Source organism: Hoplias malabaricus, chromosome 10, assembly GCF_029633855.1.
Source record: "Hoplias malabaricus isolate fHopMal1 chromosome 10, fHopMal1.hap1, whole genome shotgun sequence".
Classification (NCBI taxonomy): domain Eukaryota; kingdom Metazoa; phylum Chordata; class Actinopteri; order Characiformes; family Erythrinidae; genus Hoplias; species Hoplias malabaricus.
Genome location: NC_089809.1, coordinates 3,614,457 through 3,637,688, shown reverse-complemented (window position 1 = coordinate 3,637,688; position 23,232 = coordinate 3,614,457). Strand labels below are relative to the sequence as shown.

General features: G+C 39.8%; 3 protein-coding genes across 3 annotated transcripts; all 3 read left to right on the top strand.

The window, feature by feature from the left end:
- Positions 1 to 1,695: 1,695 nt before the first annotated feature.
- upp1 (uridine phosphorylase 1) lies at positions 1,696 to 6,696 on the top strand. Its single transcript, XM_066683547.1, has 8 exons — positions 1,696 to 1,793; positions 2,033 to 2,089; positions 2,259 to 2,370; positions 2,647 to 2,805; positions 3,434 to 3,548; positions 4,376 to 4,585; positions 5,230 to 5,376; positions 5,583 to 6,696. Exons 2-8 carry the CDS (start codon positions 2,046 to 2,048, stop codon positions 5,729 to 5,731), a joined length of 936 nt encoding a protein of 311 aa, XP_066539644.1. The 5' UTR covers positions 1,696 to 1,793; positions 2,033 to 2,045; the 3' UTR covers positions 5,732 to 6,696.
- A 2,272-nt stretch (positions 6,697 to 8,968) lies between these two features.
- stmn2a (stathmin 2a) lies at positions 8,969 to 15,210 on the top strand. Its single transcript, XM_066682866.1, has 5 exons — positions 8,969 to 9,104; positions 11,352 to 11,447; positions 12,111 to 12,286; positions 12,570 to 12,761; positions 13,525 to 15,210. The coding sequence occupies exons 1-5, from the start codon at positions 9,086 to 9,088 to the stop codon at positions 13,579 to 13,581; spliced, it is 540 nt and encodes a 179-aa protein (XP_066538963.1). The 5' UTR covers positions 8,969 to 9,085; the 3' UTR covers positions 13,582 to 15,210.
- A 2,741-nt stretch (positions 15,211 to 17,951) lies between these two features.
- On the top strand, positions 17,952 to 21,905 carry fabp4b (fatty acid binding protein 4b). Its single transcript, XM_066682671.1, has 4 exons — positions 17,952 to 18,083; positions 19,352 to 19,527; positions 19,980 to 20,081; positions 21,739 to 21,905. The coding sequence occupies exons 1-4, from the start codon at positions 18,014 to 18,016 to the stop codon at positions 21,790 to 21,792; spliced, it is 402 nt and encodes a 133-aa protein (XP_066538768.1). The 5' UTR covers positions 17,952 to 18,013; the 3' UTR covers positions 21,793 to 21,905.
- Positions 21,906 to 23,232: the final 1,327 nt, after the last annotated feature.

The following is a 23,232-nucleotide window of genomic DNA, read 5'->3' as shown; positions in this document are numbered from 1 at the left end:
GTTATGGTTAGGCAACGGCAACAGACCAGTGCACCACAGCCAGACATTTTATTTTATATTCACTGAATTGGCCACAATGTAGAGTTTTTATCCTTGTATTTACCTTGATTAACTGAGTCAGCAACGTAGCTGATATGCTAAAAACAATGTACATAGTGTAAATTAGTGCTAGCAACGACGGTAAATGGTATTGCAACGACTGTAGAAACTACTTTATTAGTAAAAGAAAGTACTGTAAATGCTATAGGTAGTTATCAACATACAGGGCTAGCTGATTGTGTAATGCTTAAATCTAAATAACTTCCTAAAGGAAGCTTAATACTGCAATAAAGTTAGCTTGCGGTTTGCTATTTAGAACTCTGTTGGCTATAATTCTGTAATGTAGTAACGTACACCTGCATATATTAGTGTGTATTTGATTTAACTGTGGTTCAAAATTTATGTATAGCAAAATAGTGTTGCCGTAAATATTGGCAATGTATGTAGCCTTAATTACATACAGGGGAATGAAAGGAGGGTGAACTGAACCCACCTGGTCTGTGAAATCTTTCTGTATTTTTATTTTTGGTCTTTTTCTGATAAACTCAGAGCTTTCCAGAGTTAAAACCTATTTGTTCAGTGTTGTTTTGTGTGTGTGTGTGTGTGTAAAACTCAGGAGGGTTGCTCAGGTGGGTTGATTTAAACCTGCCTACCTCTCTCTACATGATCAGTTTTTGAACTGCAGTATTAAGCTTCCTTTAGAAAGTTATTTACTGTTCTCCGGCCTGTATGTCCTTCCCACTTGGCGGTCAAGCCATCCAATCAGAAATGACCTTTGTCATTTGACGTTTCTGATTGGCTGAATCTGAGGCACTTTGTAATGGCTGTAAGTGTGGAGCGAGCGCGCAGGTCAGAGACGTCGCGCGCGCAGAAGCCTTGCTCCCTCAAAAATATCCGCGTGCGCGCGCAGAAACCTTCTTGCTCGTTCGCGCAGAATTGTGGCACAAAAATAACGCCATATAACTCCCTCTGCGCCTAAGTGTCTTGCTAGTCAAAGTTACTGACTTTCCAGGTCCGAGACCTGATTTTTAAACTTTTAGGCCACGGCTGACCAGCACCTAAAAACCCAGGCTAAATAATGAACTAAAAATAATTAAAACAAAGTATTAATCACACTACTATATTAATTCTACTACTATAATGTTAGCATATGCCATTAAATTCTGCTCTACCTCTGGGTTCAGTGTACTGCGTGTGCAACATGCAGCACTGGTCAAATGAGCCGATTCTTTCGAAGTGTTTTATTTCGGGACTAACTGATTTAATTTTGTGACACGAATAATATTTTTTTTCTGATGTCGGCAGTAATCTGAGCCCACAAAGGGGACAACATAAATTGTAATATTTTCTTTACATACAACAAGATGTTCAGTGAATTTGACCACTAATTATAACTTAGCATGTAGCTAACTTTGTAAATTGAACCGAGAATTGACCGGTATTTCCCCCACAACCCAACGTTATGAATAATTGAATCGATTGCATATTGATACTCGCTGTGTAACGTTTTATGTAAGATTTTATTGTATTAATAATTTTTTTTTTTTGAAACGACAAGTCAGTAAACGTCGAATCGTGTTCGAATCGGTTCAATCGGATCGTTCAAAATAAGCTGATTCAAAAGAATCGATTCATATCCAATTCCACGGCCGGGCGAGTGCAGCGGACTCCCAGACTCAGGAACACCGCAGAAACAGGAAGCTGCGGAGGAGAGAATCAAATTTAAACATAACAAAAGACCACTTTACGCCGAGGTAAATATATTCACAACTTTGTTTTATCCTGCTGTTTATTATACAGTATAAAACTGAGGTGGTTTTTAATTAGGTTTTTTTTTTTTTTAGACCTTTCCGTTCCACCTTAAATGGTCCAGCACAGTACTGCACTACCACTTAAGGTGGAACGTAATGGAGAAGAGTGGAATATAGTAACAAACATAAAATACATTATAAACGACTGATGTAAGATAATCTACATTGATTTATCTTGTCAGAACGAGAAGAAAAATGGATTCAAATAGGACCGAGAAGAATGGAGAAAACTGTGAAGGGTAAAATGCTTCATACTGGAAAATAAATTAATGTTTACCTGAAAAACGTACAAGGAATAAAAAAGTAACTTGAGTCAAGACTTAAATTAGCTTTTAAACAGTAGACATTGTTTTTCTTTTTTATATTTCTGCTTCCTCCCATTCTCCTCCTCTCTGTTCTTGTGTGTAGGTCCATATATGTTAACAATCCTCATTTGGAGTCCATGAAAGAAGACATTCTTTATCATTTCAATCTGGGAACAGCCTCTCACGATTTACCAGCCATGTTTGGGGACGTCAAAGTATGTTTTACAGTATATATTTTATATATAAAATATGTGAATTTCTTTGTTTTGCCCAAAGGGTCATAAAAGGCCTTTTACCTTCATAATACTTAATAATAATGTTCTCCTCTAAGGGTGTTGAGCTGAAAATATCTTGGTTATCCACAGATCTAAACTGCTTTGAATGTCTTTGTACACCTTTACTGTAAAGGGCCGGGATGGTAGTGTTGTAATTACACGGGCAACATTGGTTATTTCATCATAAAGGATGTGTATTTCTACATTGTGTCCCAGTTTGTGTGTGTTGGGGGAAGTCCATGGAGGATGAAGTCGTTTATTGAGTACATCGCAGGAGAGCTGGGCTTAGCCAATCCTGAAGCAGAGTACCCAAACATCTGTGAGGGAACTGATCGATACGCCATGTACAAAATAGGACCAGTGCTGTCTGTCAGTGTAAGTCAATAACGTCAATATTAAACTGGGGAAATAAATCGGGGGCAGGCGATAAGATGATACGTTTGAAGATGAAGATAAATATTTGGATATTCATTGGCATTTAGGTATTTTTCTTAGTGCAGGCACAACACTAAAATATAGATAATATCAGTTGTTGTTTAGTCAGAATCTGGAATCTCCGACTTTTTATGAAAAGGGAAATAATATTTTTGGTCCATTTATATTGGTGTACTTATGACAAATGTCTAATACAAAGGACCGCTGAAAAACGACAGGAGATAAAACGTAGGACTTCGACAGCGACGATTTGCATGTTTTCCCAAAAAAACAAATGTAAAGAGATTTGAAACCAATCTCCATCCATCAACTCCTTTTTAAACGTTAAGATTTTTTCCCCATTTGCAATTAATTTACCATTTTGGAGGTGTACACATCACAATGCATTTTATAACACCTTAATAGTAATGTTTAACTCCTAATTTATAACCTCAGTAACAGTTTTTTTAATGAATAACTGCATGGAAATCTGAGAATAACACTGGTTGTTGTGTTTCCAATGTGTGTGTGTGTGTGAGTTTAACAGATGTATGTTTAATGTGTGTGTGTGTGTGTGTGTGTGTTTTAGCATGGTATGGGCATACCCTCTATCTCTATAATGTTACACGAACTTATCAAACTGCTGTACCATTCTCGCTGTTCCAACGTCACTGTGGTGCGCATCGGGACTTCAGGGGGATTAGGTACATTTCTTACTACTTTTAAAACCTATTTATACAACTTCTACAACTTTAACACCCTTATAATACAACTTACACAAATAATAATAACAATAATAAACAATCTTGGAAGTTGGGAAGATGATGAAAAAAGTAATTGTTTTTCTCAGTAGTGAAAATAAATATACAGGAGGTCCTCGGGTTACGTCAGTCCCGAGTTACGATGTTTTGTGGTTACGACACATCTCCCATTTACCGTATAAAGCCTTGTTTGGACTTAAGTGGTTTTGTGTCGTAAACGTCGTAACGTGAGCTTCGTGTGTGGTGTGTGCGGCGCGGCGGAAGAATACACGGTTACGCGGCTCGGGACCGAGGAGGATAGGTGTTAGGATAAGTGCTTACAGTATGTTATTTACGTACAGTACGTACGTATGTTCCGACTTACACCAAAAATTGGTTTACGACGCAACGTAGGAACGGATCAACGTCGTAAATCGAGGACCCCCTGTATAGTTTATAAAAGCTTTTTTAAAAGAATATTCCAGGGAGCAGCTGCTGTAGTGGTAATAAAATAAATGATTTGGACAGAATTCCAGAAATAGAGAGCTTTGGACAGAGCTGTGTAAACAAACTCCTTCTGAAGATGGAAGAAGTCTGAGCTGCTCTGACCTCTAAGGTCTCTTTAGAAATATTTTGCTTATACAGCTGTTGAAGGAACCCTGTCTGAAAATACTCTACAGTATGTCTGTCTGTCTGTTTGTCTATCTGTCTGTCTATCTATCTATCTATCTATCTATAATTGCAGTTATATTATTTGGTAATATTTGATTCTTAAATTTCCTTTGTCTCAGGTCTGCAGCCAGGGACAGTGGTGGTAACCAAGCAGTCTGTAGATGCCACGTTTCTCCCGCGACTGGAGCAGGTGGTTCTAGGTAAATCTGTGGTGAGGAGCACTGAACTGGATGCAGAGTTAGCAGAAGAGCTTCTCCAGTGTGGAAAAGAACTCGCTGAATTCGAGACTGTAATTGCGAACACCATGTGCACACTGGACTTCTATGAAGGTATTATTATTAAATTCACAACACAAAAACTCATATGGGTGAAAATTCAAAATGCTGAAATGTAATCACTTAAATTAGGCATTCATTCATTCATTCATTATCTGTAACCCTTATCCAGTTCAGGGTCATGGTGGGTCCAGAGCCTACCTGGAATCATTGGGCGCAAGGCAGGAATACACCCTGGAGGGGGCGCCAGTCCTTCACAGGGCAACACACATTCACTCACACACTCACACCTACGGACACTTTTTGAGTCGCCAATCCACCTACCAACGCGTGTTTTTGAACTGTGAGCACCGGGAGCACCCGGAGGAAACACACACAGACACAGGGAGAACACACCACACTCCTCACAGACAATCACCCGGAGGAAACCCACGCAGACACAGAGAGAACACACCACACTCTGCATGGGTTTCAATGAGGGAGTTCTGATTTCCTCCCACAATCCAAAAACACATGCTGGTAGGTGGATTGGCGAATCAAACGTGTCCATAGGTGTGAGTGACTTTGAGTGTGTGATACCTAGTGATTCAGAGTAGGTGTATTACTGATTCCACGTACGCTGGGGACCTACCGTGACCTTGAATAGGATGAAACAGTTACAGACAATTTACACAATGTTTTCTGTGTTTTTGTTTCAGGCCAGGCTCGTTTGGACGGAGCGTTTTGTTCCTACACTGAAGAGGACAAACAAAAATATTTGGCCAGTGCCTACGCTGCTGGAGTTCGCAACATCGAGATGGAGTCTTCCGTTTTTGCTGCAATGTGTAAACTCAGTAATCTTCGAGGTAGAGGCTCATGCTGAATGCTAAGCTACTGTCACAGAAATATATCAATATCTAGGGTAAAACCCTCATGGATGAATACAGCTGGTTCTGTAGCAAACACGACCAACCATACACTCAATACCCTCCATAGCAGAAGAAATGGTGGATAAGCTCTTGTCCACAAACATTTGGCCACAAAAGCTGACGTTAGTCCTGTGTTTTTCCAGCTGCTGTTGTGTGTGTGACTCTTCTGGACCGTCAGAAAGGAGATCAGCTCACAAGTCCTCATGAGGTGCTCCACGGCTACCAGCAGCGGCCACAGATTCTGGTGGGTCACTACATCAAAAAGAAGCTCAACCTCTTCAAGAAAAAGTAAATGTCCTCTTTTATTTTAGAGATTGTGGGATGGAAGTCAAACCAAAGCTTCTGTTTTTGGGTATATTTTATACTTGGTTTTATATTTACACTCCCCAGCTCAATTATCTCCGCAGCTCAAGTATCACTGCTTACACAAGCGCTTGAATGTAGTTTATTGTTTATTCATTGCACTTTTTCTTTGTATTACACTTTTTAAAATCATTTATACGCTGTCAAATCTGTATCATTATTATTTTTATTGCTTTTTTACTGATATTAAGTGATGTCCAAATGTTTTATTCACTGAGAATTAAATGATTCGTCAAATGATAAAAAGTCACCCCTTTCACTGTATCTGACCCTTAATCTGTGTAGAACATTGTCATGTGTAGATCCCCCCCCCCCCCCCCCCCATTACTTTAAATGTTTTGTTTTTTCCTGTGGTGATTACTGTTGTGTCAATTGAGCTTCTAAGTGACTTACAGGTTTTATGCATTTAACTTATGGCTGGGGAATCGCAATAGAGCAATGCAAGACCTTTCAGCACAATTCAAGGTGTTTCAATAAGTGCAAGATTAATGGTCATTCAAATAATGCACAGACAAATGTGTCTTCATTCTGTGTTTGAAGACAGTGAGTGACTGTTTAGACAAAAAAGACCAGTGGGTGTTTGTTCCACCCTCTGGTTGTCCATGCTGAGCTGTACTTGAAGGCTAAGCAGCAGCTCTATGAAAGAGTCAAACAAATAAATACAGTGGAGTTTGAGTTCCTAACTTGTGTTTATTGAGAGTCAGAAAACATGTTATTTCTTACTAATTGAAGGAATAAGGTTTAAAAGATCTTTGGTCTCCCCCCCCCCCCCAACGGTGTTGGGAAACTCTAATAGGCGTCTTGCCTGTGACGTAGATGGTGGACAACAACTCTAGAAGCTGCACTTAATTTAATGCAAAATGACGAAAAGGTGTGTTGTTTTTGGCTGCAATCATTCAATGTACAGTGGGACATCTGTGAACAAATGGCCCAAAGATCCCAAAATATCCAGAAAATGGACTAAATTTGTCCACTTTAAACGGACACTTTGGAAAGGACCCTCCGCTCACTCCGTTATCTGTAGCTCATTTCACTGGCGCTTTTCCAACAATATGGGCATGTAAGGACACCAACGAAAGGTGTTCAAGAGCCTCTGTAACATGGAGGTAAACAGGGTAAGGACACTCACTTCGCCTGTTTTAGTTGGTGTTAGTTAACGTTAGCTTGACTCGCTAAACTCGGTGGCTCAGATTATACTCGGCTACGTAGCTGCATTACGGAGGTTTATAGTGTCGGATGAATTCGAGTTCGACTTCGATCACATTTACAAGAATAACGGTACCTCTACATTTGAGTTTAGCTTATTGCTAGGCTATTGTCATGAATAATGTTGGTTATTTAGCTAGATACTGTCATAACAGTCAGTCATAACGGTGTTTTACCGCGGCGTTGTTCAGCTGTTGTCCACCAGTGACGTCACGGTCGCGTTCGAGAATTTCCGTAGCGAGCTCGGGTTTTTCCGTCAGTTTAATAAAATTGTCAGTTTTAAAGCAAATTAAGCTGCTATTTTCATTTTAATTCATACTTATATCTGTCAGTAACTACAATAATGTGAAATATTCATGGAGGTCCATTAAGTGGTGCTTAGCCTTTAAAGTTCATAGCTGTTGAAACACAGTGTTTCAAGTGTTGTAGAGGGGGGCTGGTCCATTCTTGGCTTTTTAGATGAGCAGCAGGGTTTTAAGCCGGATGCAAGCAGCTATTGGAAGCCACTGAAGTGAACACAACAGTAAGATGTGAGAGAGCTTCAGAACGTTGAAGACTAGCTGTGATGCCTCTTGTGCCTTTTCCTTCAAATCATTGAACCACTCCTCAATGAGCACCTGAGCATGTTTACTAATTTCTCTTATTTCTCCACGCTTATTTTGACAGTTTTTGCTCTGTTCTCTTATTTCTCCACTCTTGATTTTACGATTTTGGCTCAGCTCTTATTCCTCAAACTATTAATAAAACCAGAATTAAACACAAAATATTAAAACAGGAGAGGTCATTAAAAATGAAAATTAAATACATTTTTAGATTAAATTAAAAGGGACTTTAAATTTGGTGAAATATTTATTTAAAGCTCACTGTTTTAAAAGTTTAATTTATTTATTCGTGTGCTATATCAGCATGACTTAATAAAAAACACAAATTAATAATTTATGATAAAAATAAGATGATTGTGAATGTGGAATATTGCAATATGATTTTTTTTTTCACTTTATTGTGAGTGACCAAAATGACTGTTTTAAATGGAGTGTCATAATGGTGCCATCTTGAGTATGAAATATATTCATGTGAGTAATGTAGTTGTTTTATTAGTATGAAATACATAAATAAATACATTTTTATTGGTTTAATCTGTTTTCATTGCTTTCATTCATGTTCATTCAAGTTCTGTGCTTTCTGATCTTGCCTTTTGCCCAAACTGTGCCCTACTCTCTATATAGTGCACTATATTGGGGTTCCGCCATTTTTGAAATAGTGTCTGAACACACAGTGGACTATTTACTGTGCACTCAAACAATCCCACAATGCACTGCAAAAACTAGTGTACAACTCAACTGTACCATTACCATTGTTTGGTAGAAACCTGCACGAGGTAGTGTCTGAAATCGTTCACCGAAACCTCCTGAATTCAGTTTCCTTTAATAATACACTATATAGTGAATAATATTGGGAATAGTGAATAGGGAGCCATTTCGGACACGGAGCTTTTGGGAGACAGATTCTGACACACATTATATTTCACTGCCCTAGTTTGTGATTTGTGTGATTAAAAAAATACTTAAAATTTAAAAAGAAGCTGGTTTCTCGGGCGTGGCTCAGGGACGGCAGCAAACATTTCAGTTGAATGCCGGCTTGGCTTGTCCACATTTGCATATAACCATGGTAACGCCCTCAGCAACCGGTGCACTAACCAATCAGCTGCGAGCTGTGTGTGCTACATCAGCAACGCGTCACCGAGGCGGCGACAGCGCATCGCGTTGCTTGTTTTCCTACCCGTTTTCTCTCAGACTCCATACCCGTTTTCGAGCAAGTCCCGCCTTCTCCGCTGGGATTGGTTAATGGCGACAATGGCAGCCAATCAGCGCGGCATGGGGGAGGCTGCGGACCAATCAGGGCGCAGGGTAGTGTCCTCTCGCTCTCCTCTATAAACTGATCCTCTCTCACCCCTCCGTTTCTCGCATTGTGCTGCTCATTCAGTGCCTTAAGCATCTCTTGCTCTTAAAAAAGCATTTAATAAGAAATAACAATTTAATTCAAGCATTAAATTAACAAAAAGACAATAACGATAAACATGGAGAAAATTGCTACAGGTGAGTGACTCTTGTTTCCTTCTGTTTCATATTTATATTTTTATTATTATCATTTTTGTCAGTGTTGTTGATGGGAAATTAATCTAGATTAGTTGAGCTTGCATTTAAAATCATAATGCATCCATCTTATTTATTTCTTAGTTCTTAAATTAATCAATATTTTATTACTATTTCTATGTATATATGTCTCAAAATAAGCAGAAGTGCTTTGTTTTACCTAGGATTAATTAAAATATCCGTAGTGCAAATATTGCATAAATGCTTATATTAATTGCAGAAACGTTGTTTGTAAAAAGGTTTTTAAAGCCAAAAAGCATTTGTTATGGCGCAGCTGCCAGTGGCAAAGCATAATGCAGACAGACCCCACCCAAGACCCCCCAAAGCAAAGGGATTCTCAAAATCTAGCCTTTATTAACATACTACGGCTCTTTATTTGGATTCATTTCGCTTATCCTTGTAAATAAACCTTGGATTATTGTATATTTTTGGAGCATATTTGGCATAAACGTGTTTCTTCTCTGATTGTCATTGTGTGAGTTCATTGGGGTTTAATGCCTCAGTGTTGATGAATTTTATCGTACGTCTGGAGTGATTTAAACTGGATTATACTTAGTTTTGAGATGATTTAATGCTGAAAATATACATTTATGCATCGAATGCGGCTCATTTTAAGCAGCAATGCAGTCCCTTTCAATGTCAGGCCTAAATATGATGCATTATAAGCAAGCTCATTTTTTGTTTGATGGAAAATAATCCAAATGTTATTAACGCATCGTTAGCATTCAAACAAAACACAAACACGTAATTAATCGCAAATAAAATATATTATCTCTGAAAGAACTAGCCATTGGTTTAATATTTGGAGATGTTTGGTTTAACTGGGTGTGACTTTTTTATGGCCCAGCAGACCCTTGTTCTTTTATTTAAAGCTCTGTTAACCTTGTAACAACGAAAAAGGCATTTTAGGATCTCATTTTTCATTTGTTTAAAGAAAATCAAGATTTTATATTTGATATTGTTCCGGAATTTTCATTTTTTCTTCTGAGAATCACGTGCACACTGTCTACATCTGGACACCAGTGGCATGCTCATCTTTCAAGTGTGTGCTGTTTATTTGAATGTAGATGTGCACTTGAATTAAATAAAAAAAAGGTTAAAAAATAAAGAACGGAAAGAAATGACCTACAACTGAAAACATATTCGTCTGAGAAGTGGAGCTAATACAGTATTTTGAATATAACTAGTTTCTAATGTACAATGAAAATACAAGTTATATTAACTATTGTAGAGAATTGTAGAAGCAATTGTTATTTCTTTTGATAGATTACAGCCTCACTCTCAAGAACATTTAATAAGAAATAAATGATCATTACTGAAAAATGGGACACTTCATGGAACTGAAAGATATTCAAAAGCAAAAGCCTTTAGCATTTTTCATTAAATAAAATAAAAAAACTAAGAACAAAAATCATAAAGCTGCTTGATAATATTCAGAGACAAAAGGCAAAATAGAAGCATAAAATTACAAAATAAGAGTGGGTTGCGGATGTAAAAACGTGTAGCAGTTTTTAAGGATGTGAATGTAATCCGTAAAATGTGGAAAGAAGGAAATACCCTCATTAATCTCTCTTAAATATTTAATAAAGCTGTAGGTAACATTTCCTAAGAAGGTTGTACTGTATTTTAATAATGTTATAATGGCCTTAATACCAGCTTAATACCATTTTTGAACGTATAGTGTGGCAGATATTTTGTTTTTGTATTAGAAAATATATTAATCACACAAATAAAAAATGAAGTTTTTAAAATCAATAACTTTTACAATTTGTAGTGTTTGTTTCTTTCCTTATTGAGGCCTTTGACACTGGGAACCCTTCCAAAATTATTTTTTTCATTTATGAGACATTTATGGGTGTTGTTTGTACTCTAGAGACAAGCAAAAGATAACAACTGACATTCCCAGAATCACATTCTGTAATCATATAATACATTGATATCCTCTTGTTTATTCATATTATAAAGTTGTGTAACCAGTTCAGGTAAAGTTTGTCGACCCTTGTAGGTCAAACATATGAGACAAAACCCTTATTTTAAAATCCTTAACCTCTTGTAACCTATAGTAACGTCTAGACTATTTCCTGCTGAAGAAGCGGAGCTGTGAGCGACTGTCGCCCCCTCTGGTAAAATGCTATAACAGCGAGTAGTTTACTGTGTGATTAACGAGTTTTATTTATTTATTTCCCTCAGCTTACAAAGAGAAGATGAAGGAGCTCTCTGTGTTTTCACTTATCTGCTCCTGCTTTAACCCCAGACTCCATAAAAACCTGGAAACCAACAAAGACTGTGAGTCACAACACGGTTTTGTGTCAACTGTCATCTACTAGCATTAAGTTCACATTCCTCCAATGTCCACACCGCTTTTCACATTACATCAAGAAAATAAGCTTTGTCAGTTTCCACTTAAGGTGGACTATTTTAGTTGCTTAATGGAATGGTAAATTCCACTTTGGAAAATCAGTTTCCCTAAACTGAAGTAAATTCAAATCAGTATCTGGTCAATGAGAAGCCACAGGCTAATTCTCAAAGGCTAAGGTGCATCTTGATAAGGACAGGGTCCCATTAGGACAGTCCTCTAATGAAGCTGTGTGCTGGAACTTTAGCTGTATCCCAAACCGTGACCTGTTCACTATTCCCTACACTGGAAAATCTGAATCACTATATAGTGCACTAATATATGACTGTGCCACAGTTGATGTCCTGTTGCCACCATCTTGTATGTGTGGACCCACATTAATGCCTTTTTAAAACAGCCACTATGTAACTGCTGCACCATTAAAGGTGGAATGGAAGATTAGATAAAAGAAAAGCTAAACACACTGCGGAATAAGAATTCTGCTTTAGTCTTTTGAAGATTCACGTAATAATAGCTCATATTCTCTGTATAAACATCCGATAACGTTTCTCGTAACTACCGAGTGATTATTGTCTGCTGTTGTCATTGTGTAGTTATGGTGGTGAAGCCCATTAACACTCGAGGGTCAGGTCAGGCATTTGAGGTGATCCTTAAGCCACCCTCACCGGTCTCAGACGCCACCCACAGCATCATCTCCCCCCCAAAAAAGAGGGACGTCTCTCTGGAGGACATCCAGAAAAAACTGGAGGCAGCTGAGGACCGCAGGAAAGTGAGTGGACGAAGTAATCTGGTTGTTGCGTAGTTATCTGATGTAATGTTTTTAACCACATGTTCAGTTATATTTCATGGAAACATAGCTCCCATTTCTGTTTGCTGTGAATTATCATACATTCATACATTAATATTTAAATAATAAGTTTGTTTCTAGAAATAGCAAAACCGCTCGTTTAAAATGTACTATTTTTTTTTTTGCAATTAAACGTTAGGGCTTTTGTTTATACATTTGAGTATGTTTCTGCTAACGCTCCATGCGTTGTGTGTGTGGTTCTCAGAGTCAGGAGGCTCAGGTCCTGAAGGCTCTCGCTGAGAAGCGTGAGCATGAGCGAGATGTTCTGCTGAAGGCTCTGGAGGAGAACAATAACTTCAGCAAGATTGCAGAGGAGAAGTTGTGTCTGAAGATGGAGCAGATCAACGAGAACCGCAGAGCTCACATCGCTGCCATGATGGAGCGCCTACAGGAGAAGGTCAGCTCTAAAACCCTAATAAGATAGATAGAGAGATAGATAGATAGATGGAGAGATAGATAGAGAGATAGATAGATGTCTCTCCCTAGACATGGGTACAGCATAAAATTCAGTAGTATATAAAATATAAATATATAGGAAACTATAGATGCAGGGGAAAAGAATAGTGCAATGATATGTAGTGCAAGAAGGTTCAAAAATATAGAAGATACTGATTTAAAGTGTCTGTATGTGCAATCTAAATAATATGCAATGTAAATCCGACTAATACAGCCATGAGACCAAATAAATATGGACAATCTAAATCAATATAAGATCTAACAGAACCTCCTGTCTGCTATTTGTATCCTGATGGCTTTCCATATTTTGTCCACATTTCATAGTAAATGGATGTAGAAATAGATCTGCTTCCATTAAGTTCCATTCAAAGTTTATAATGCTGTGAAGTTAACGTTTAGAGATGTAATGTTTTTCGGTTTCTGACAGTAATGATATGATCTACACATTGGTAAAATACAATGGACATCCAGCAGGATCACTGCGGCTGACCAATCCAAATATAAATCCAGAGCCCATAGAAATCAGACTATGTCATTTTGAGTATCGAATTAAGTCTGTGTATTGCACCTTGTGGAATTTGCTAATTACTCACTCACTCACATAATCACACGCCACAAGAGACACTATTTAGGGACTGCTCCACAAGGGGGTGCTACTGTGAATCACTGTAATGACAATTTTTTACCCTTTTTTGTGTGTTTAGGAGCGACATGCCGCTGAGGTTCGCCGGAACAAAGAGATGAGAGAAGTGACAGAGTGAAGGAGCTAAACTCTTCATCACTTCACCAATCCCTCAAAACCCTCATCATCATCCTGCAGTTACACACACACACACGCACACACACACACACACACAAACACAAGCTCAATGCTGTCTTGTAAATCCTACCGTTTCAAAAAGTCTTGCTCCATTTCACAGGTTGATTTGTAAATACATATTCTCTCTCTCTCTCTCTGTCTCACTGCCTCTCTCGACTGGTCATTTTGATTGAGACAAATATATATGAGTTGTAACAAATTTTCATGGAACTATTTAATAACCTGTTTTTTTTATATATATATTTCTTTCTTTATATTAATTTTTGTTTGTATATTGGGTCAGAAACTTCTGGAAAGATGTTGTGAAAAGCAGTTTACAGCTCGCAGTGTTAAGCGAGTTTCTATGTCAATGTGAAGAACGAGCAAACGACACAAATGCACATGAAAGTAAACACACAGTATTTACGCTTCTACACGCTGTAATCATTACATAGCATCGGTCACAGTTTACCAACATTAAATCAAGTATTAGTTGAAATATAACGGGTGGTTCATGCTTACATAGGTCTATTCTATGCTATTTCCCGGACAACAGCATCCTAACTGTCTGTGTGTGAAAGGTTGTGCCTCTGTGTTGAGCTGCTAGTGAGCAATGAGGGGGAGAAAGGAGGGATAGGAACAACTGTGGTCAAAACTGTTCACACACAACAGACTACTTTTTTTAAACTGATGGAACCAGAGATATTTCCAGTAATATTTTCTTTGTTTTCAGTACAAATGCATTAATATCTTCCATTAGAAAACATTGCTGGAACCCCCAGCCCGTCCCCGTCTTTGCCCTTTCTTTCTCTCTGAATGATAAAAACATGTATCCCAATGTTTATCCCAATTGCCCTTGACTTGATGATGTCTGTAAATTACGGAAGCCTGTTAATGCCACTGGAAAAACAAATCTGTTTAGACAGTGAGTCGTAATCAAGAGAAAGCTTTCCATAGTTAGACCTAGCACCTCCTAATAATAATAATAATATCACAATTGAATCTCAGTTATGAGTGTTATTATCTCATAATTATGACTTCGTATCTCGTAGTAATGTGATTCTATGTCACAATTAAGACTTGGCATTTCACAATAATTAGAATGCATCTCATTACCATGGCATTTCCTCACTATTGGGATTTTCATAATAAAGTCATAATTAGTGAAACAGAAATGGATTGTTATGAAATATAGTTCTGGTTAATATTAGTATGTACTGTATGTTCCTTTCCTCAAACGTCAGAGGCAGGTTTCTGTAAAAATCAACTCCTTCAGTCGAATGTTTTTATCCAAACTTCATCTATTTGAGGATCAACTGATATTCCCTGTGTGTGTGTGTGTGTGTGTGTGTGTGTTTGTCCATGTTAAAGATGGCCAAGTTTTTGTGACCACCCTCTCTCTCTCTTTCTCTCTCTCTAAAGTAACATGCAAGAAGGGTATATGCATAGAATTATTTCCTATATTTCATTTTTAATAATCCGTATTTTCTCTGTAAAAAATAAATGCATCTCCTCCATTTTCCTCTCCGAAAAACCGTGTTTGCCCTCATTTCTCTGTGTGCAGAATTTGGTGAATAAAATAAAAATACATTTAAAAATGCTGACGTTCTTTGGGTATGAATGTAAACCACTGCATTTCCACTTTTGGCCAATAGTTGGCGCCACAAGCATGAAGATAAAACATGCAGTCGGCAGCCTCTGAATGAAATAACAATGCACGCGTTTAGATATACGAAAGACGTCCACAAATTAAACATCACGTAGCTATGGTTATACAGACTAATTTTTACTTATGCATATTTAGATACAGTAAAATGTTTAAAAATGCTCTCTCTCTATGTATAAACCTATATATATATATATATATATATATATAAAGAAACAAGGAGGTGACCTTAAGGTTATTAAGGTAGTGTCACAGTCAGACAGTTCCTGGGACCTGGAGGTTGTGGGTTCGAGTCCCGCTCCAGGTGACTGTCTGTGAGGAGTGTGGTGAGTTCTCCCTGTGTCTGCGTGGGTTTCCTCCGGGTGACTGTCTGTGAGGAGTGTGGTGAGTTCTCCCTGTGTCTGCGTGGGTTTCCTCCGGGTGACTGTCTGTGAGGAGTGTGGTGTGTTCTCTCTGTGTCTGCGTGGGTTTCCTCCGGGTGACTGACTGTGAGGAGTGTGGTGTGTTCTCCCTGTGTCTGCGTGGGTTTCCTCCGGTTGACTGTCTGTGAGGAGTGTGGTGTGTTCTCCCTGTGTCTGAGTGGGTTTCCTCTGGGTGACTGTCTGTGAGGAGTGTGGTGTGTTCTCTGTGTCTGAGTGGGTTTCCTCTGGGTGACTGTCTGTGAGGAGTGTGGTCTGTTCTCCCTGTGTCTGCGTGGGTTTCCTCCGGGTGACTGTCTGTGAGGAGTGTGGTGTGTTCTCCCTGTGTCTGCGTGGGTTTCCTCCGGGTGACTGTCTGTGAGGAGTGTGGTGTGTTCTCCCTGTGTCTGCGTGGGTTTCCTACCACAGCCCAAAAACACACATTGGTAAGTGGATTGGCAACTCAAAAGTGTCCGTAGGTGTGAGTGAGTGTGTGTGTGTGTGTGTGTGTGGCCTTTGAACGACTGGCGCCCCCTCCAGGGTGTATTCCTGCCTTTTGCCCAATGATTCCAGGTAGGCTCTGGACCCACCGTGACCCTGAACTGGAACTAGCAAACTATTTTCAAACTAGATCCAAAAATAAGAAATGACTAATACAAAGACACAAGGATAAAATATTAAATTCCAAGTAGGTCTAGAGCATTTCTATTGGTCCATTTATCATTACATTTTCAAACAGTGTGAAGGTCAGCTGATGTGTTCAAATGATGTAGTTAACTAAAGAGTAACAAAACTTATGCTCAAACAGCAGCAATATGCAAATCTATGTTGGAGAATTACAAGAATCAATTTGCCGCTAGTCATAAAACCCCCCACCAGCACCACATATGTTTGTCACGTCATTAAATATTAAGTGTCATTAGCTCTGAACATCGTTAAAGGGCTGCTCTTTCAGAGGTGGATGTATATGTTTTATGTTCTACATTATTAATGAGAGGAAGTTTCCGATCTGGGATTTACAATCTGCTCTAACAAGCATTTATCAGCCTCAGGGCACTGAGTTCACTGTAATCAACTTCATGCCCATATAAGGACGTCTGGGTCTACAATGGATTTCTCTGTGACAGAAAGGAAATGTTACTTTTAATTGTAAAGTTATTTAAGTGTTAAATGAACCAAGAGTATGTCTCACAGTGGTTCAGCTCCAGTCCACAGAAAACACGGATTCTGTGTTTCAGCTACATTAGCATTTTCAGTTTGTTCCCCACAAGTTCCAATGCCCAGAGTAGCTGGGTTTGAAATATCATAAATGCTGTTGACTGAGGCAGTGTTTATATAAAAGTCTGCCTGCTGAGGTTCCTCAGTTTGGCTAGTTTTAAAGGCAGTGTATATGTATCCTTTCCCATAAACCTGTGTGTTAGCATGGTAAGCAGCACTCGTCAGAAGGAAATGGCAGATTTAGCACTGCTATGGTGGACCTAGTTAAGTTTCTGTGCAAGTGTAAGCTAGGTTTTCTCAGTATATACATATACTTCTGACCAGAAATAGCCAGGGAAAACACAGAATTGCACTCCATCTTTCTCTAAAAATGGTCATTAATCTGGCTAGCAACAGTAGCATATTAGCATTCTGGCAACAAGTGGATCAGGCACGGCATTGCTGCTGGAGTTTTTAAACACTGCAGTGTCATTGCTGGACTGACCAACACAAACTATACAGCAACAGATGAGCTAACATCTCTACAAGGTAGACAAACGAGGTAGGTGTGTCTAAGAGTGGACGGTGAGTAGACAGAATGTTTAAAAACTCCCGCATCACTGCTGTGTCTGATCCACTCGTACCAGTGCAACACACATGATAATGAATGAAGTGCATGATAATCAGCTGGAGTAGGTTTGTGAAGCAGAGAACCTTTCAAGTCAGACTTCAGATATTCATAAACCAGTCAAAAATAATGCTTTATGTACAGTGTATTCTCATAAACCGCAAAATACCATGCTGTACCACCCATTCGCAACCATACAGTAATTCATAATGCATATAATACCACATTAATAATGCTTTATCTTTTTTTTTTTTTTGCCCTCTTACATAACATGGTGTGATTTAAAGTCCTTCCTGATCCCATTAATTTTTTTTTTCACCTTCTTAAAAATCCTACTTCAGTAAAATCCGTCCTCCTGCTGTGATTGGTCAGCCTGATTAAGACACACCCACTGCTCTTAAAATCCTTAAATATTAACTGGCACAACTTTGAGAGTCCGGATAGCCTTTAGAGGGATTTTAGACCGTTACAGTGAGTGTGTTGAAACACTGAGAGTGGTACAAATATGGAGAAGTTCATGGGCAAGTGGAAACTTACAGCCAGCGATAACTTCGATGAGTACATGAAGGCAGTGGGTAAGATTTCCTCTTCAGTCTTTTTACAAAACAATGTTTTTTAGAAAATGACCTGTAACCCATTACTCTGAAGGCACTTCTAATGAAAGTCAGTGGGCAGATGCTTTGACAGCGAACTCTAAGATCTATCTGCCTGTATATGACGTATACAACCAATTACCACAATCAATACAACACTGAACATAGAAAATTACCAAAACAATAAAACATTCAACCATTCCCTCATTATAATAGAAGCCAATGGGCAGATGCCTTATAGGCAACTCATACAATATTCATTTTAGAGATATCTGCTGTATCTGTATTGTGCAATCAACAGAAACAAACAATAATTGCAGCATATTTCCTTGAACAGAGGAAATGACAAACGACACAACTCTAAATGAATGTGTAATAATGAAAGTCTAGGGGCGAATGCTATGTTTAATGTAAGCTATTAAGAGTCCTATTTATGTTAGTCATGTCATTGTGGCAGTACTTTAAACAGTTTTTGAATGTACAGAACTGGGCAACTGTGAATAAATAATAAGCGACTTCTATTATGATTAAGTTTTGAGGAGAAAACGTGGACGTACACTACATATAGTCACTGTCCAATTAAAAACACTACATCGTTTGAATACAGCAGCTGTCCTTCACACTGGATCAATACAAATGGGCCAAAATTACGTGGGGAATTATTTTTTTAAAACTGACCTCCATAGAAAGTTAAGTAGGTTTTTCCTGGTTTAAGAGATACATGTTTTTACGATATTCAAAAGTTTCTGGACAGCCTGAAGTCAGCACCTTTAGGAACAGGCATGGCTGGGAATTGCCTCCACAAAAACCTGTGTAGACAATAAAATGTGCTGGTTTGTGTCAACGTGTTCAATTCCGAGAGTCTCCCACAGGCGCCTAATGCCCCACAGCTTTTAGAACTGTGGATTTTAATCTCTGGAGTGATGGAGCTCCATCCAATACCTTTGGGAGGATTTGTGATGCAGAACTAATCCAGCATCAGCACCTGACCTCATGTCTGCTCCCCTTGCTGCCATCAAACTCTCACAAGCATTGGTCCACTACATGCCAGAGATGTATAGGGCGGTAACTCCAGTAAATGGCAGGAGAGTAAATCTCAAATAATACTCTTCATTTCAGAAGAAAGTCGTGTACAAACTAAGTGAATCTGGGCAGATTTGACCCTTTTGTGGCTAAAAGCCTGTGCTAATGCTACTCTTGTGACTCTGGCCGTAATCTGCTGATTAAACTTACTTCATGCGGTGTCACAGGTATCGGCTTTGCATCCAGACAGATCGCGAACATGGCCAAACCGAGTCTGATCTTCAGCGTGGATGACCAGGGCCTCACCTCCATGAAGTCAATCACCACCTTCAAAACCGTGGAAATCAAGTTCAGGCTAGACGAAGAATTTGATGAAATCACCGCAGATGACCGTCAGGCCAAAGTAGAGTGGGAATTCATTCTTTTTATAGCACATCATAAGAACGAGTTACTGAGGTGAAAGTAGCTAAACATCCCATCTGCAAGTGTCCAAATACTTTTGGAGCACACTGTCCCATGCCTGATGCAAAGAGTGAGGTATGTAGTGGAACTGTGTTCTCTGAAGTGATGGAGGTCCATCGGGTGGAGCTTGGATACGTTGGCGTTATTCAGAACCTACACCAGTACCTGCATTTGTGGCTGAATGTCATCAAATCCTGGCAGCAATGTTCTAATGTCCAGCATAAAAAGCCTTTCCAGAAAAGCAGAGGCTGTTAACGGCAGCACGAGTGGAACAAACTACTTAGTAGTAGCCGACAAAATGTTACAGTTTTGTATGAGAAATGTGTAAATGGATGTTTAAATGAAAATGTAATTAAAATCTGTATTTAAACATGTATTTTTTGTTGATTTCAGACTGTTATGAAGCTGGTGGATGCTAAACTAGTTCAGACACAGTCGTGGGAGGGAAAGAGCACAACAATTGTGAGAGAGATTCAAGATGGGAAACTGATACTGGTAATTTTGGTGTATATTTGTTCAATCATATCAAATCAATCAGTTCTTTTGAATTGTTTTATTCCCATCAATTTTGCTCAGTATTTATTGCTATATTTATCACAAAATATTCAATTAATTCACGGAGCAAGAAGAAATTTCTAGAGAGCCATTTAACAAGACAAATTAGCAACCACCAGGGATACCCTGGGTATGTTCTAGCAACACCCTAGCAATCACCTGGGATACCCTGGGTATGTTCTAGCAACACCCTAGCAATCACCTGGGATACCCTGGGTATGTTCTAGCAACACCCTAGCAATCACCTGGGATACGCTGGGTATGTTCTAGCAACACCCTAGGAATCACCTGGGATACCCTGGGTATGTTCTAGCAACACCCTAGCAATCACCTGGGATACCCTGTGTATGTTCTAGCAACACCCTAGCAATCACCTGGGATACCCTGGGTATGTTCTAGCAACACCCTAGCAATCACCTGGGATTCCCTGGGTATGTTCTAGCAACACCCTAGCAATCACCTGGGATACCCTGGGTATGTTCTAGCAACACCCTAGGAATCACCTGGGATACCCTGGGTATGTTCTAGCAACACCCTAGCAATCACCTGGGATACCCTGGGTATGTTCTAGAAACACCCTAGCAATCACCTGGGATACCCTGGGTATGTTCTAGCAACACCCTAGGAATCACCTGGGATACCCTGGGTATGTTCTAGGAATACCCTAACAATCACCTGGGATACCCTGGGTATGTTCTAGCAACACCCTAGCAATCACCTGAGATACCCTGGGTATGTTCTAGCAACACCCTAGCAATCACCTGGGATACCCTGGGTATGTTCTAGCAACACCCTAGGAATCACCTGGGATACCCTGGGTATGTTCTAGCAACACCCTAGCAATCACCTGGGATACCCTGGGTATGTTCTAGCAACACCCTAGGAATCACCTGGGATACCCTGGGTATGTTCTAGCAACACCCTAGCAATCACCTGGGATACCCTGGGTATGTTCTAGCAACACCCTAGGAATCACCTGGGATACCCTGGGTATGTTCTAGCAATACCCTAACAATTACCTGGGATACCCTGGGTATGTTCTAGCAACACCCTAGCAATCACCTGAGATACCCTGGGTATGTTCTAGCAACACCCTAGCAATCACCTGGGATTCCCTGGGTATGTTCTAGCAACACCCTAGCAATCACCTGGGATACCCTGGGTATGTTCTAGCAACACCCTAGCAATCACCTGGGATACCCTGGGTATGTTCTAGCAACACCCTAGCAATCACCTGGGATACCCTGGGTATGTTCTAGCAACACCCTAGCAATCACCTGGGATACCCTGGGTATGTTCTAGCAACACTCTAGCTATCACCTGGGATATCCTGGGTATGTTCTAGCAACACCCTAGCAATCACCTGGGATACCCTGGGTATGTTCTAGCAACACCCTAGCAATCACCTGGGATACCCTGGGTATGTTCTAGCAACACCCTGGCAATCACCTGGGATACCCTGGCAATAGCCTAGCCACACCAAAACAGTCACCAAGTCGTTTCAAATGCTATGTGAGTGAGTTGCACTACACACTACAAAGTGATGCAAACAAAACCCATGTAAATATTAATGTAGTGATTGTTTTCTCATGTGTAGACCTGTACTATGGACGATGTGGTGGCGGTGAGGACGTATGAGAAAGAAGAGTGATTCTGCAGTCAAGAACGTCATATACTCTGTTAAACTGTATTTACTCCACCGATGCACACTCTCAGGAAATGTAAAACCTGCTGAACTCAGCCCCACTGTTCTCGTTGGTTTATAGAGGCTCTGTATGAAAAGATGAATAAAATCTTTGAAAATATATTTAAACTTTGTATGGTTTGTGTGGTTTGATATTACATATTTTTTTCATTGTTCATTCATTCATCTTCCATAACTGCTTCATCAGAATCAGTGTTGTGGTGAATAAAGAGATTACCTGGAATCAGTACACACTCACCCCGTCACACACACTGACAACTGTGGACACTTTCACACACTCACCCAGTCACACACACTGACAACTGTGGACACTTTCACACATTCACCCAGTCACACACACTGACAACTGTGGACAATTTCACACACTCTCCCAGTCACACACACTGACAACTGTGGACACTTTCACACATTCACCCAGTCACACACTGACAACTGTGGACAATTTCACACATTCACCCAGTCACACACACTGACAACTGTGGACAATTTTACACATTCACCCAGTCACACACACTGACATCTGTGGACAATTTCAAACATTCACCCAGTCACACACTGACAACTGTGGACAATCTCACACTCACTCAGTCACACACACTGACAACTGTGGACTATTTCACACATTCACCCAGTTACACACACTGACAACTGTGGACACTTTCACACACTCACCCAGTCACACACACTCTCACACGTATGGGCAATTTCACACATTCACCCAGTCACACACACACTGACAACTGTGGATACTTTCACACACTCACCCAGTCACACACACTGACAACTGTGGACAATTTCACACATTCACCCAGTCACACACACTGATAACTGTGGACACTTTCACACACTCACCCAGTCACACACACTGACAACTGTGGACAATTTCACACATTCACCCAGTCACACACACACTGACAACTGTGGACACTTTCACACACTCACACACACTGACAACTGTGGACAATTTCACACATTCACCCAGTCACACACACTGACAACTGTGGACACTTTCACACACTCACCCAGTCACACACACTGACAACTGTGGACAATTTCACACATTCACCCAGTCACACACTGACATCTGTGGACAATTTCACACATTCACCCAGTCACACACACTGACAACTGTGGACACTTTCACACACTTACCCAGTCACACACACTCTCATACGTATGGGCAATTTCACACATTCACCCAGTCACACACACACTGACAACTGTGGACACTTTCACACATTCACCCAGTCACACACACTGACAACTGTGGACACTTTCACACACTCACCCAGTCACACACACTGACAACTGTGGACAATTTCACACATTCACCCAGTCACACACACACTGACAACTGTGGACACTTTCACACACTCACCCAGTCAC